General features: G+C 37.2%; 1 protein-coding gene across 1 annotated transcript; it reads left to right on the top strand.

Moving 5' to 3' along the window:
• Positions 1 to 384: 384 nt before the first annotated feature.
• On the top strand, positions 385 to 8,404 carry LOC6578199 (protein daughterless). Its single transcript, XM_002004080.4, has 2 exons — positions 385 to 774; positions 5,275 to 8,404. The coding sequence occupies exon 2, from the start codon at positions 5,297 to 5,299 to the stop codon at positions 7,331 to 7,333; it is 2,037 nt and encodes a 678-aa protein (XP_002004116.1). The 5' UTR covers positions 385 to 774; positions 5,275 to 5,296; the 3' UTR covers positions 7,334 to 8,404.
• Positions 8,405 to 17,726: the final 9,322 nt, after the last annotated feature.

Raw genomic sequence — 17,726 nt, 5'->3', positions numbered from 1 at the left:
CACAATTATGGGATATACCTTGTAGAAGCATTTGTAGGCCTGTATGCCTTTACAAGTGTGTGTGTGTGTGTTTGTTGAACATTGGCATATGCCTACTTCATCTTAGAATGGTGTGAACGTTAATATTTAGGTATTATAGGATCTACTGCGTTTTCTTTTTTGGCTCAGAGATATAGACGTTAGGTAATTTTTCATATTTTGTTCATAACACATAGGTGTTATCTGGTTAGTGATTAAATCCATAATAAAGATATAGTTCATTGAAAAAAATAAAAATAAAAATAAATAAAAAAAATAAATAATAATAATAATACTAATAATAATAATAATAATAATAATCGAAGTGTAGTATTATATATCGAAACTCATAGCATACAACACTGTGAATGACGCACGAAGAGAACAAAGATGGCGTTCCCGATGGTAGCACGAACAAAGCAAGCAGAATACTAAAATTAGAAATGTTTTGAATCTATAAAAAAAAGTAAACGTTGTTCAAACTGTAAATGCTTTAAATGTGCTTTTTGAAATGTTTTGCCATGTGTAAATTAAAAGAATATTACTCTTAGTAACCATTCGACAAAACTTAGTTTTGTGTAAATCATAACATACATACATACATATAAAGTTTGTGTGTTCGTGGTCAAAAGAAATACAATTCTGATCTACACCTTTTTATAATTACAAAAGTAAAATAGTTGTGAAAAAAGTGTAAAAAAATATTCAACACCAGCAACGAATTAAACTCTAAGAAAATATTTAAATTTTGTTCAAGTGAGTATCCAGTTATCCAGACATTTATTTTCCTTTACCTTAATACAAATATTAATTCAGTACGACAAAAATAGAAAAATTAATATATATTCAATACACAATACTAGCATAATTTTAAAAAAATGTAAAATAGGTATATATTTATAGTTATAAGATTTGATTGGAACTATTATATTGTTACCCTATATACTTCGATGCGTTTTTGGAGATTCTTACGTTTAAATGAACGTTAATTAGGGCAAGATTTCACACTTTTTTAATTATCAAAGCCACCCATAATAAAGCATCAGCAAAACGCACCCTCTTGTTTTTTGCTATGCTTTCAAACCGGCAAAATTACATTCTCTACGTTTTAAATCAACTACAAAGAATAAAAACAAAAAGTATTTTGATTGTGGTAAATAGCTAAACACATGTGTTTGCTATTATAACATTATAATTATATTATTAAAACTATTATAACAGAATGTTAAAATCCAATCTTTGATGTAATATACAATATTCGGTAAATCGAACCTTAAAATCCTAATACAAGAAAATGAGATAGTCAGTGATAGATACAAATTTATTTGTATTTATGAATGTGATGTGCTCAAGATTTCAAACATGAAGTCCTTAATTTCAAAGATACAAATATAATAATATTAGTATTATTTATTTAAGTCGAATTTGGTAAGCACCAAAAGAATCCTGATTTGAAAGCAATAGCATATTATATATATATTTCAAATATAATTGACTTTTCGATTCTTAAATAGGTCCAATTTAAAAAAAAATATATATATATATAAAAATTTGACCTTTTTTAGAGTCGTAAATTCAATTATATTGCCTGCTTTTAAATTCGAATATTCGATGTCTATTTATTTGTCTGTGTATCTTGGTTTAATATTGTTTTCTCAAATTAAATACATATATTTAATCGGAGCTTTGAAATAAAGTTTTCTATAGCCGCCTGTTGCGTTGCTGTTATACCCTGAACCCATTTAAAATATAAATTTAGAGTATAATTGTTTCTTGAATTTGTATGTTATTAATGTCAGCAAGAGACGTGACAGACTGCATATATCCATAATTCCTATTATATATAGCCAGATTTGTTTGTTCGTCTCTTGAAATTTGAGAAGTATATACATGTATACCACGTTATTTGATGGAAAAGAAAATACATAAAAATTTGGAAATGTAGTGGAGTCCGGTTATAGCGACACTCAAGGGAGCGACGATTTTATGTCGCTATACCCAGAGCCCAACCAAGACATCGAATTTAAGCGGATTCGTTATAACCGGATTTCACTGTATTGGATTTGTTCGCCCTAAAAATGTTTTTGTATTGCATTTTAGATCTATACGTTCTCAGCGATTTTCTGTAGCTTCGATAGCCTGTAATAGCATTGTCAGCTCATTGAAATAGCAAGGGAAGACTCCACCTACTAACACAAAACCATTTTTTGTGTGAATCAATAAATAATATAAAAAATAAAATAATTTCTTTATTGCCAAATAAGATTTATATTAAATTTCATAATGTGAATGCGAACACATTTGCGTGAATCAATAAATAATAAAAAAAAATATAATAATTTCTTTATTGCCAAATATGATTTATATTAAATTTCATAATGTGAATGCGAACACAAATCGTATTATATATCGCTGTTGATTGCTATTCCACTTTGAAGAAATTCACTAAAAATTTCCCATGTATGTACATCCCAATACAATAAAAATGCTCTAGTCGAGATTGCACAACTGCAAGATTCCCTGAATCCTTCGAAGAACCGTTATCTTCTGCATACACAAGAAACAAACGCTGGTTATTTTAACTCAGGCTTCAATAACTACTAGAGGCCTGCATGGGTATACTTGCTTGCGGTCGTCTTCTAAATATACTGATATTTGCAAGTGTTTGAGCATCGCAGGCATTGCTACAAATCGAAACGAATGGTACTCAAAGTCGCCAAGTATTCTGTTTTACTTTACTTCTTACGTTTTGAGCAGAGTAGACAAAACGAAACGAAAAGCGAGTAACGTCAAAAAAAATTGTACGGTACTTTTATTGCGCGTTGAGCACCGTTGCTGAGCAAAAATCAGGCTAGAATTGACGAATTGGCCATGATTAATGAAATTATGGTTTTAAATTGCAATTTGAAAAAATATATATATATAAATCAGAGCTCGCAAATGAAAGTTGATCATTTTTTCGTTTATGCTCTGCTTCGTATCATAACCGAAAAGCTTGTGCAGTCACGATCTCGCTCTGAGCGACACTCTTTATTTTCTTTAGAATCTGTTTCGGTCAGACGCATTGCAAAGACGCATTCGTGTGACGCTCTTAAATGAGTGTCGCGTAAAGACTAATATGATTCTCGCTCACACAAAGACTCTCAGCAAAAGACAGTTTGACTAAAAAACTCAACAGAAATTATCTTTGCCTTCGTGTGCATGTAAATACATGCATACATACATACAAAAAGAACACAAAAATCGCGTGTGATACCCATACATACGCAAAAGACAATTTGCTTCATTTAACTAAAGCAAACGATCAGTGTTTGACTTGAGCAAAATGAAAACAGAAATAACTGTCTTGCTCAGAGCCCGAGCGAGCTAAGCCAGACGCGACAAAAAGGTTTCTGTCTGAGTGTTTTTTATTGTGTGAGTGAAAGACACTTATTTGCAGTGTCAACATGTTCAGCATCCTGTAACAGGATTGTGCAATGGTAATTTTTTATGTGTAGCAGCTAGAGTCATAAAGATTTATAGGACATTGTGCTTTTTAAACATATTAATATGAATCAACTGAAATTCATTTGCAGTACGTTGCCTTTGTTACCATTGAAGGTCTGATGCCCTTGTTCAAATATCCTTGGATTTTAATAACTCTTATTATATTTCTTATTTTTATATCCTGAACCCTTTGAAAATGGGAAATCGGGGTAAAATGGTTTTGTTGAAATGTATGTAACAGGCAGAAGGAGGCGTGGCAGACCCAACAAAGAATATATATTCTTGATCAGGGCGACGAGCTGAGTTGATTTGGCCCTGTCTGTCTGTCCGTATGCTTGAACGCGTCGATTTCAGAAGATATATGAGCTAGAGATTTGAATTTTTTTTTAAATACAGCGCAGATGTCGAGTTTGCCTTTAAAATTGTATAAATCATCCCGTTAAGTTTTTTTATCGAATAAAAACATTCAAGTTCAGTCAGATGCCAGTATAGGTAATTGTGAATGATTTTTCATTTTTGTAAATTTCTCAAATATTCAATAGAATTTGTAGATCATATGCTGAACGTTTCATTAAATTCCCTTAAGTCAATCTACGTTAACAAATAATAAAATGTTTGGCCAATTACAAACGCGCGGGCAACAGCTACAACAGTTTTCGTATACGTATACGAATCACATCAGCAGTTAGTTTGAATTCGTTCTGCTAGATGGCGCTGCAGCAGTGAATCTATTTCAGTTTTGCTACCGCAGCTTCCTAAAGTGAGGTGGCGTAGTGAGTAGCGGCGTGACGCTCGATCGAGAAGTCTCGGGTAACCATAATAAATGGTCATTTTTATTAGTTAGAAAATGTGATTTTTTTTTTTTTAAATAGGAATAACGTCTCTATTTTTTCATGAAACTTAAAAATTCAACTTATTAAAAAATAGACACATCATAGAATAACAACAACAAAAAACAAGTTTAAAAAATAATAATTTTTAGCAAAATTTTGGCATACTTCATAAAAAACTCAAAATGTTGCTGGCCAGATTAATAGGTGTGCCCAGATAAATTAAAAAAAAAAATGAAAAATTCTGAAATATTTTAGAATATTTAGAATATATTTAGATAAGTATGGTTAATACCCTGTATATCCGCCCTTATTCGCAATGACTTTGCTAATTCTTTGGGGCATAGAGAATATTAACATTCTACACCTTTCCATAGGAATAGTGCTCCATTCCTCCTGAGTATTTTCCAATAATTGGGTGTAATTGAAGCAGGTAGTCTTGGAAATTCGCCTTTTCAGGTGTCCCCAAAGGTTCTCAATTGGTTTGAGATCTGGAGACTGACTTAGCCACTCATAAACTTCAATTATATTTTCATGACACCAATCCTTAACTACTGGGGAGTCCTATTTAGGATCGTTATCCTGTTGGAATTTCTATTTTAGAGGTATGTTGTCGTGGGCATATGGTAGCATAACACTACTCAATAGTTCCTTTTACAGGAATCTGTCCATTATGAAAATGGTCGATGGTGCAATACAAAACCATGCCATGAAAAGCAGTCCCAAACCATTATGCCGCCTCCTCCGTGCTTAACCGTCTTTTTTGTCGTCCTGATCAGGAGTATATATACTTTCTGGGGTCTGCGATGATTCCTTCTCCCTTGTACATACTTTTCACGAAACCATTATACCCAAATTTCCCATTTTCAATGGGTTCAGGGTATAACAATAGACTTATAGTTTATCTAAAATACTAACTGTAATAATTTTTTCCTTACAGGTTTTTTAATACATAAGAAAGAATGGCGACCAGCGATGATGAACCGATGCACTTGTATGAGGTGTTTCAAAATTGTTTCAACAAAATAGCAAATAAGCAACCCCCAGGAACAGTCGTATCTGAACGGGGAGGGGGCTATCACTCACCATATGGGAGTCTTGCTGTTGAAAACGGAATATACCCTAGTGATTTTAATTCTATTCACGATACCAACGGGAGCAATAATAGATTTGCCAACACAACGACGGTTGATCAGTATTTTGATTCCGGGGCAACTAGTAGCGCTGGATGGTACCAATCACAAATGCATAACAGTACTAATTATATGAGTCAAACGACATATCAGACCAACGCACCCATATCTTCACATTCAATGGAACACCAACAAGTTCATAATGCTGAGGGTTTAACAAATAGTACGAATGTTGGCATGCACATAGGAGGTGAAAGTGGTCAGATTGGTATGCACAGTCCGGCATCGACATCTCTTCCTCCAATGAGTTCGTTTCGTGGTGGCTCGGGTTCTTTACCAAATATTGGGCAGCCGACAGTTCTGTCGCCAGCAGTGTACAATTCGCCACAACACAATCAGACAGCAGTGCAACATACATCCTTGTCTTCTGCTGGGCAAATAACCCACCATTCCTTAAACCATACCCCGCTACCTCACGCACATTCCCATCATAATCAACCACAGCTTAGTCCTGCAATTCAAAATACTGATGGCTTTGGCGGAATAAATACGAAAGTATCTGGAGCTACTAATTCGGCGGCAGCGTCATTACGACAGCAGATATACATGTCAGCTGCAGCAGCTGACCAGAGTATAAGCAGTTTCAGTTCGAACCCATCAACACCTGTTAATTCACCCCCACCATTAACACAGTCTGGAGTTGGGGATGGGACAGTTTCTGGAAACGCCGTATGGAATCATAATGTTTTAAATGGTAGTGGCGCTTCAAATTATTCAAGCGATATTCTACCGGTAACTAGCTTACATACCATGGCATCTGTTTTTCAAGGCGCTCGAATGGAAGAGCGCTTGGATGATGCTCTCAATGTTCTTCGGAACCACTGCGAACCGGAACTGTTAACAAATGTTAATACTTTAAATTCAATAGACAATACAGAAACATTATCTTCCTTTGTGGCCAATTCACCTTCATCCCATCTAGTTGGCAGCGGTAGCTCTGCTGGGAATGGCGCACTAGTACCTAATTCGTCAAATACCCTGACGCATGAAGTTATTTCATTGAGCACGCCTGCAGCTGGTGCAAACGCGATTCAAACAATTGGAGCTTCTAGCTTAACAAATAATATAAAAATGGAACGAAGTGTCTCGGCATCAATATCGGCATCCTCAAAACCAACTAAAAAACGTAAAGAGCAATTAGGAATCAGTAATATCACACACACAGGTGTATCAACAACTTCTAGTATATCGAATCTGGAAATGTCCGACACAAAGCCTACGAGCTCTATTGAGTCTTCAAATGCAACACAGCTGCAGCAGCTGTCTCAAGGTACAAAAGGTTCAAAGAGACCTCGTAGATATTGTTCCTCAGCGGACGATGATGATGACGCGGAGCCAGCTGTCAAAGCTATTCGTGAAAAAGAACGGCGTCAGGCAAACAATGCTCGTGAACGCATTCGTATACGTGATATTAATGAGGCTTTGAAAGAATTGGGACGCATGTGTATGACACACCTAAAATCTGACAAACCTCAAACTAAGCTGGGTATTCTTAATATGGCCGTGGAAGTTATTATGACTTTAGAACAACAAGTTCGAGAACGAAACTTAAATCCGAAAGCTGCATGCTTGAAGCGTCGAGAGGAAGAAAAAGCGGAAGATGGACCCAAATTAAATTTACAACATCACATGATACAACAGCCATCTGTTAGCGGAAATACTTATCATCATAGCCAGCCTTCACAGCTTGTTGTTCCTCCACCTACGCAAACTATAAGCAACATGAGCTTACCAGCTAATCAGTCTAGTAATGTTTTACCACCACATTTACAGCAGCAGCAACAAATTGGACAACATCCACAATAGCATGATGTCAGCAATGATCTGAAAGCATCATCATCTTCCATTACAACTCAACTAATCCCAGATACTTCAAAGTACTCATCAGCCTTTGAGCTAGACCAACACCTGCTAAGCAATTTTTTTAGGCGCTATCATGCGACTCAAACCATTTCTGAGACAATGTCCCCTTTGCAACACCCGTAGTATGTTCTTTTGTCTATATTATTGGGTTTTAGGCACAAGCACCTATATCATTTAAAAAATTTTTTTTACCAATTGTATAGACTTCATTTTATCTTTATTGACGAGGTAAGATTATTTGTAGTTATTTGAATTGGATTGAATTATATATATCATATTAAATTTATATTAATATGTGCGATGTCACTGTAGCCAGCTCTTTAAACTTTCATTCATTCATATTGTATAAGGTCTATTTAGAATTAAAAAAAAAAAAAAATTAAATAAATAAATAAAAAAATAAAAATAAAAAAAATAAAAAATAAAAAAAATAAAAAAAAAAAATCTTACAAAAATCAAAAATTCTTACATAAAGAGTTTTTCTTGTATTCCCCATATTTATTTAAGAAAATTCAGATTAATTTCTCTTATTCGTCTTAATGCACGGGTGTAATTAAAAAAATGTATTTCTATAGAATATGATTTGATGTACACACACATATATATATGCATTACTATAAACTGAGTACTTACAATAAGTATTAGAATGAAATAATCGTTAAATAAAAATTAATGCTATTTGTTATTTTTACTTTAGATTTAAAAACAACTTTTTTAACGGTTATCATAAACGATAGATTAGGTTAACTTTAAATAAAGAATTAAAATGCTATTTTATGTGCAGCGTTCAAAAACTTATTGATATAGGCAACAATTTTGTACTTAAATCATCGTTAATAGGCTGCCAAAATTGATCAATGCTGCTTAGATAGTTGAAAGCAATTATGTTCTGCGACGATATTCAGAGCATTATTGACAGAAAATGTATAATATATTATGAGTATTTTATTTACCTAACAGTGTTTATAACTTTTGTGTTAATCGCTATGCTATTAAACGAAATAAGCTTCTTAACGGTAAAAAGCATTTTTATTTGAAATTTTTTTATTTAGTTGTTGTTTATTCATAAATAATTGCTCAAACATTTCAATTGTAAATTGTAAGAAAAAATAAATGTATGTATGTGTTTTTAGTAAACGATGGTTGCCCCGCCGCTAATAATAAATAAAAAGAGGCAAATGATATCTTAAATAATTTTACATATTTGCTAACGCTTGTTTTCTGCTGTGTGTTGGTTGCTAACTATAAATGTTACATAATCCGTTAATTTGTATAAATAAATTTTCGGCCTCCCCATATTCAATAGTTATTTATAGATATTATGTATATGAATGAATAGTTCATAATATCTTAAGTGGACTATTGTATACATACATACATATATGCAGTCGCGAAAACCTTATTAACTTCTAGAGTGTGAAGTATACAGATTTTGCCGTGATTGCTAGGATATTAAATGCATTTTTCAAATCTACTTGTTTCAGCACCCTAAACAAATAGAAAAGCTTTAGTCGAGATTCCTCAACTACAAGATCCCCTGAACTTTTCTAGGAACTGATATCTTAATAATTCATTGCTTTCTTCTGCTTACACAAGAAACACATCCACACATACATCATCAACAATGCTCATATTGAGATGTGTGGCACCGAGGCCAACATTATATGAGTGTGTGAGTGCGATCGTATATGAATTAGACGCACATTATTGTATTGAGCGACAAAGAATAAATAAATCTTGAGCCCGAGTATATGAAGGGCTTCGATGCGTCGCAGTTTGCAGAGAAAAAAAATAGAACAAGTAAGAACGTTGCAGTCGGGCGTGCGGAATACTCATTCACATCCCATCAACAATATAGTAAAGTTTCGCTCTAATACTGTAGAATATACAAGTTTTTCCGATTTGCCCCTACTGGGCGCAGACACCTCATTTTTGGTCAGTTCTTAGAACTTGATAACGGTACACTAACTGCAAAGTTTGAATGCTTACCCTCAAAAAATGTGAAAATTACAGGGTATTTTTGTATGCCACGCCCCTAAAGAGGCGTATAAATTATTTTTGGGTCATCGATAAAGGAAGTTACTTATAACTTAACTCTCTAAATTTGAAGCTTCTAGGTATTATACCTTAGGAGATATAAACTTTTGCGGTTTGCCACGCCCCCTGCGGGCGGACATATATCCGACAAAGCAAAATTTGAGGTCTCTGGCATCAATAGTGTCCAAAATATAGCAGAATTTAAAAAATCACTATATCATCAGGTCCGATTTGCCACGCCCCTAATGGGCGTAGACTTATAAATTGTCTTTTGACTTTACAGAATTAGCTGGCGTGCAAAATGTCAGCATTCTAGGTTTACAAGTATAGGAGATACAGTTTTAACAGATTTGCCACGCCGCCAATGGGCGGAGGTATATCTGCCATAGCTCGTGATCTTAAGTGGTCCGCGCGGACCTACATACCAAATTTCAGCTTTCTAGCTCTTCAACTAGCATGATTTCTGGTATATCGGAAAATGCATTTTCCGATTTGCCACGGCGGATCGGGAAAATGCAATTTTAACACTATAAATCGGAGATATACACGAGTGTGTGTTCCAAATTTCAAGTCTCTAGCTTCAATAGCGACGAAATAGATTGTGTTCATACGGACAGACGGACGGACAGCAAGACGGACATTGCACAAAACCAATATACGTATTCACTTTCGTGAATGAGTATAAAAATACGAAGGGCAATGGAATTGTGTGTGTGCAGACCAGATAGCCGACCGACGACAAATTTACCGTTACAATTTGACTAACTTATATTTAAATAGCTGACTAACAAGTGCATTTCCCAATACTTGTTATAAGTTTTTTTTACTTGCATGTACCTGTATATGTACATACATGAACGGGTGCTAGGGATCGAAAATCGTATCCCATTTTGCCCACTGAGCTTAATCAGCTACTACATTTCTTTAAAAATGCATTCTGACAGGCAAACCCACAATCATTGAAATGGAATCAGGTGCTTAAAGATAAGCGCGAGTTACCCACCAGTCACTATACCTCACACATATGTATATGTGTATGAGTTACTCGGAAAATGCACTTGTTAGTCAGCTATTTAAATATAAGCTATTTAAATATAACCCAAAATCGTTCACACCATTCTAAGTTGAGGGAGGCACACGCCAATGTTCATCTCCCATGCATACAAACAAAAACATACACACACGCACAGTCATACAAATGCTTCTACATGTGATATCCCATAAATGTGAGCAGCGCATTCCATGCGTACACACAATCAAATGTATATACATACATACATACATATGTATGTGAGCTTTTCACAAGAACGACCAAATGCAATGATGGGCTTCAAAATTGCTACAGGCAGCCCGAGCTTCACACACAGGCATACAAATGCTCATAGTACATGTAGCAAGGGACAGTGTGTGTGTGCATGCTCGACACGAAAATATTTTCATAATGCGCGCCAACGCTTTCAGAAGGGAAGAAACGGGAGTCTAACGCGATGAAATTTGAATTTTCGTGATTTCAATATTTGAGAGAGCAAAGAGCAGAGAGAGAGAGAGAGCATAATGGGTTCTTTTGTTCAATATTTTACCATCTCCGTCGAGCGCATGAAGCGAAATGATTGTGCTTTCGTATATCTTCGTAGCCCGAACCAAAATGTGAAGTGCCGAGCTAATACGAAGTGGTCTGAGAGATAACTCCCGAAAAAAGTGTGCAAAACGCTTTACACTACTTTACTGGTTAGTGATACAAGTTTATACTCAACATATAGCTTGTATTAAAGAAATTTATGAGTATGTAAATGATAGATAACTTGTAATGCAAATTACTTTATTCCGATAATTGACCAATCTCTTTTTGTTCACCTGTCTATGTTTCAGATAAACTCTATGTCTAATCATCTGAGTCGTATACTAGATCTTGTGTTCATTAATCATGATTCCATCATTAATGCCGTGGATCAACTCCTTTCTGCTTCCAAAATAAATATACCATAGCCAAGTCAAATTTCAAACTTTTAAATTCTAGTTGATAAGAGAATGTATGTATATACGTTGCAAACGTCAGTTTGACCGATATCTTAAACAATTTTACTCATTTGTAAACTTGAAGCGTACATCTTCTGGTTTGCCGTCCTCATTTGTCCTTGATGGTGAAACAACTTGCAATGACCAGGATCCCTCTGATCTATTTGCAGATTTTTGTCAATCAACTTATTCTTTTGCTGATCTTTACAGAAACTCATATCCATATTCACTTCCTGAATATGGGTCTATCGATTCTCCCAAGGTCACTGCAGCCTCTCGGGCTACAGCCATTGCGTCGTTGAAATATTCCAAGTAGAGTTGGGCACGGGCCGTGTTTTTATCGGGTAACCCTGGGCACCCGCGTTTACCCGTGGGTATGGGCTGAAAAATCGAGTTTCGAGTTGGGTGCGGGCGGGTGCGGGTTACGCCGCTCAACCCGTTTTACCCGAAAAAATCATAAATTGGAGACCGTCAAAAGCATGATGGTTGAAATTTATGATATGCAAAATGATTCAATTGAGGACGCGAGAATTGGGGTCGTTAATATAACATTAAAGTGCGTGTGCAGCTAGACGATTCTATGTTCTATGTTTCTAAAAATCTTTGTCTTTTGGGTTGGCGCTTATACTTTGCTCTGCAAGTCAGTTGCGTTGCGACAACGAGTGCGTGCGGTTTATGAAATAAAACAAACAGTGTCTTCTTATTATTGGCTGGTCTGGACAAATAATAAAGAATATTATATTTTTCAATAGGTTATGGGCGCAGACACATAATAACAATAAAATGATTGGATACCTGTTTGTTTTAATGAATAAAAAGTGATTAAAGTACATATGTATGAACATACAAATAAATTTTGTGTATCATATGTATTTATTTGAATTTGTACTGAAAATACAGTGGCGAGCACGGATGGAAACATGTTGGCCAAGTCGACTTTAAAACGCCTGTAAAAAAATAAAAATTTCATGAATATGTCTGAAATTTTGGAATTAGATTCATTTGATATATTTAAATAAGATGGTAAAATCATTTGTTTCGATTTTTGATACTAAATTTAAGTTTTTCAGATGGATACATAAAAAGAGTTATGTATCCACTTTTTCTCGTTTTAAACTTTTTTAAAATATTTAATATTTTCTCCAAAGATCTATAGCTTTAATCACACTAGCAATGCGCTTGAGCATACTCTCCACCATTTTTCCAAAAGAGGCATGCGAAATTTCGCTCAACTTCGGTTGGATCCGACACTAAAACCCCTTCATCCCAGTCGGTGGTGTATCTTACATTGAGAGCCTTTTATTAACCAATGTCCCTAAATTTTTAATGGGGTTCAGGTCTGTACTTTGAGTAGGCCACTTCATTATAAACATTTTTTGATAATCGAGTTAATTCTTGACGATTTTCGCTTTGTACTGGGGGTCATTGTCCTGCTGAAACACGACCTCTTCCTCGGGAGACACATTCATAATATTCAGACAGGACAAATAGCGCATAGCCGTGCTTCATATAAGAATGGCACCATTTCGTTTGAGCGCTTGCAGCACACTGATTTTGTCGTGCAATATTTTCACTGCTTGAGCCTCAAGAGACTGAGCCGAGCAAATACGAAGTTGCGTAGTCTCCTCAGCGCATTTTTTCGTCGTTGAAAAAATTTGTTCTAGATGTCTAGTCTATGTGTTCTCTGGTTAGTGGTAATGCTGAGGCCAGAGCATGCCAAATGGTGGCCCAAATACAGAGTGCCTGCAATAACAGCATGTTACGCCGCAAGCAGTTCACGCGACAACAAGAGCCTACGTATTGGTGGAATGCACAAATAGGTGACATTCGACGCAAATGCATCCAGGCGAGAAGAAGCTATCAACGGGCTCGGGGTAGGTCTACGTTTTTCGAAAAACAATTAGCTTACCAGGCAGCTAGATGACAGTTGAAGAAGGCCATTCGGGCAAGCAAAAGATAATGCTTTCTAGAGTTGTGCGACTCAGCCGAATATGACCCTTGGGGCAGGACATATAAGACAGTAGTTAAAAGACTATACGCAGGTATACAGGTGCAGCCGACGGATCGTCTGGAGCTTAAATCGATTGTGGAAACGCTCTTTCTAGAAAGATTAAGCTCCATTCATGCCCCGGAGTCCGAGTCCGCAAATCAGGGCTCAACGAGCACTCAAATTGTTTTAGTTACAGACGAAGAAATCCTAGAACTCCCAAATCGTGCGCTAAAGCTAGCCCTCGCCTTGCATCCTAGTACGTTCGCCGAATTATTCAACGAATGCTTAATATAAGAGACGTTCCCTGCAAAATGGAAGACCCAGAACCTGGTATTGCTACCCAAGGCTGGCAAACCACCAGACGAGCCATCTTCATACAGACTGATCTGCCTATTAGACACCATAGGAAAGGTGTTTGAGAAAATGATCTGCTCTAGACTGGAGACTTCTATTGCTAGCGCCGGAGGACTGTCACCTAACCAATTTGGATTCCGGAAGGCCCGGTCAACAACAGATGCTCTAGAAAAAGCTGTTGGCCTGGCAACTTCCGCCATCCAAGGCACCAGATGGAGGCACGGGACGAAGCAATACTGCATCATCGCGACCCTTGACGTTAAGAACGCCTTCAACACAGCTAGTTGGGATATGATACTGAATGCGGTGTCACAATATAATATCCCTAAATATCTTAAAGAAACAATAAAGAGCTACTTCAGAGGAAGAACACTGGTATACAATACGAGTGAGGGTCCCCAAACTCATAAAGTGTCAGCTGGAGTACCCCAAGGCTCAGTGCTGGGGCCTCTCCTATGGAATATCATGTACGACGGCGTACTACGCTTGGAACTACCAGCAGGTGCGCACACCATTGGCTTTGCTGATGATGTAGCTGTCGTAGCCATAGGAAAGGAGCTCAAAGATACTGAGGATATGTGCAGCGAAAGTATCAATCGCATACGAAGCTAGTTGACAGGAGCTGGGCACGAGTTACGGCGCACAAGACGGAAGTCGTCCTAGTAAGCAGTCGCAAAAAAGTAGAGACTGCCAATATAAGGATAGGCAGCGTCACCATCGCGTCAAAGACGGCGATTAAGTATCTTGGCGTCATGTTAGACACATGATTAACTTTCCGCGAGCACCTAGAATATGTGCATAAAAAGGCAGCTGATTCTTGATAGAGCTCTCTCAAGAATTATGCTTAACACGCGGGGACCTAAACAGCAACGACGTCTTCTTCTAATGAGCGTCATTAGGTTTGTCATCCTCAGATCATCCGCAATCAGAGTCAGCTGCACTTTCAGGACTATCTCCGATGATGCGGCGCTTGTCATAGTCAGCATGGTGCCACTGGAGTACCTGGTCGCCGAGGCCGTGAAGCGGAATTCGCACGCGCCTGTGCGACACAACGCTATCAGGGCGAATAGCATTGCACGATGGCAAAGAAGGTGGAATAGCTCAGCTAAAAGGCGGTGGACGCACAAGCTCATCCCGGAGCTCGAACCATGGGTTAACCGCAAACACGGCGAGGTTAACTTCTATCTTTCGCAGATTCTCTCGGGCCATGGATGCTTTCGGAGTTATTTGAAGCGCTTTGGTCACGAGGAAACTGACGAGTGCCCCTGGTGCGGGCGAGGGCATGTGGAAGACGCCAACCACATCCTTTTCGTATGTGGACGGTTCCTAAAGGAGAGGCGTCGTCTAGAAGAGGCACTGGGCCACACCATCAGAGCGGACAACATAGTCAGCGCTATGCTGGAATCGGAGGAAGCTTGGGAACTAACAAGCACCTTCGCGGCCACAGTGATGATGGAGCTCCGCAGAGTCGAGCGAATAAGAAGACGAGCTGTAGCAGGCTAAGGTAGCGCATAGTGCTTGCGAAGCAATGCTTTACGGCCGTCCCGCAAGCATCGCGCGCTATCCGAGCCACCACTTAACTTGCCACTTGTAGTATAATAAGATTGTCAATAAACGAATATAAAACAAGTAAGAAAGCTCTAGTCGAGACTGCTCGACTACAAGATCCCTTGAACCCTTGGAGTAATAGCTATTTCAATAATTTTTTGCGTCTTTCAGCTTACACAAGAAACACGCACGCACAAACACACGCACACATATACACAAACATTTATATACACATACACAAACACATACACACACAAGCATAATCACGCATGGGCGCAGTGTGCGCTTACTATGAGAACTTAATTGTTTAATAACTGTGGACATACGATCTTCATGAAACTTTCAAATTATGATTATAACGTGGATATGCATGTACTTGCCAAAGCACAAGTCTCTAGTATTTGAAATACGCTTTTTACAAACATGTGGGTGAGGGAGTGAATATAGTGGTGGGGGGTAAATTTTAATAAAAACCGAAATTGTATAAATTACATATAAGCATACATTAAATTTGGAGCCTCTAGCAATAAAGGTGTAGAAGATATAATTTTATAACTAGTTTTCGATAAGGTTTTTTATATAACTAGTTTTCAATAAGGTTTTTTATCGATAAAAAATATCGGGTTGAGTGATCGATTTTTAATGATAACGTCGATATCCGCGCTGTAATTACGGACATTTAAAAAAAAATTTGAAGTCTCTAGCTCTTATATCTTTGCAAACCGACGCGTTCAAACATACGGACAGACGGACAGACGGACGGACGGACAGACGGACAGACAAACAGACGGACGGGGCCAAATCGACTCAGCTCGTCACCCTGATCAAGGAAATATATACCTTGTGGGGTCTGCAACGCCTCCTTCTACCTGTTACATATATTTTAAAACAAGTAAGAACGTTGCAGTTGGGCATTACCGACTGCGGAATACTCATTCACATCCAATAAGCAATTTAGCAGCCAAGTTTATCTTTAATACTGTATAGAATGCAGTTTTTCCCGATTTGCCACGCCCCTACTGTGCGTAGACACCTCATTTTTGGTCAGTTCTTAGAATGTGATAACTGTACCCTAACTACAAAGTTTGAATACTTACCCTCAAAAAATGTGAAAATTACAGGGTATTTTTCGACATGCCACGCCACGCCCCACGAGGCTGGTAACTTAACTATCTAAATTTGAAGCTTCTAGGTATTATACTTTAGGAGATATCAACTTTTGCGGTTTGCCACGCCCCCTGTGGGCGGACATATATCCGACAAAGCTTTTTGGTCTCGGGTGAGTATATATACCGAGTATGTATATCAAGGTCTCTAGCATTAAAGGTGTCGAATTCGAAAAATCACTATATCTTCAGGTCCGATTTGCCACGCCCCTAGTAGGCGTAGATATATAATTTTATAATAATTTTGTAATATGTCTTTATAGAATTAAAGCATCAGCTTACGTGCAAAATTTCAGCATTCTAGGTTTATAAATTTAGGAGATACAGTTTTGTCCGATTTGCCACGCGCTAAATGGGCGGCGATATATCCGCCATAGCTCGTGATCTTGGGTGGTCGACGCGGACCTACATACCAAATTTCAGCTTTCTAGCTCTTCAACAAACATGACTTCTGGTATATCGGAAAATGCATTTTCCGATTTGCCACGCCCCTAGTGGGCGGATCGGGAAAATTTTAACACTTTATAAATCGGAGATATACATGAGTATGTGTTCCAAATTTCAAGTCTCTAACTTCAATAGCGCCGAAATAGATTGCGTTCATACGGACAGACGGACAGACGGACGGACGGACAGCAAGACGGACATTGCACAAAACCAATATACTCTTTCACTTCGTGAATGAGTCTAAAAAAGACTCTCTTAGAAATGTATGTATGTATGTATTGACGCTGCTTAGACAGAGAGGGAGAGAGACAAAGTACAATGCCGACGTCACAAAAATGTTTCTAAACCATGTTATTGAAATAAGTTTATAAAAAATGGTTGTTTTGATTAAAAATTAAAATTGTTTTATAGTAAAAGCTATTACGAACATGGCAACCGTAAAAAATATGAAAAAAAATATATATATTTTACACATTCTGGTTAAAGCGTCCTCCTGGTATAGCGACGTAAAATCGACGGTCCCTTGAGTGTCGATGTGCCACGCCTCCTTCTGTCTGTTACATACATTTCAAAAAGCATGTCTTCACGACAATAAACAATATACCTTATGTTTCTGAACAGTCAAAAATGCTTTGTAAAATGCTTTTAAAAAATAATCATGTTTATAATAGTGCTGAAAGGGCAATTTCCCAAAATATTAATTTTTATTCAGCTAGGACATAAGATTATCTTAGGTATAATCTTAAATAAAGACTCCCATGTAAGAAATCATTAAATT

The sequence above is a fragment of the Drosophila mojavensis genome, unplaced genomic scaffold, assembly GCF_018153725.1.
Source record: "Drosophila mojavensis isolate 15081-1352.22 unplaced genomic scaffold, ASM1815372v1 contig_108, whole genome shotgun sequence".
In the NCBI taxonomy this organism is placed as follows: Eukaryota; Metazoa; Arthropoda; class Insecta; order Diptera; family Drosophilidae; genus Drosophila; species Drosophila mojavensis.
The sequence above is the reverse complement of the archived record's forward strand: the minus strand, read 5'-3'. Positions and strand labels throughout refer to the sequence as shown.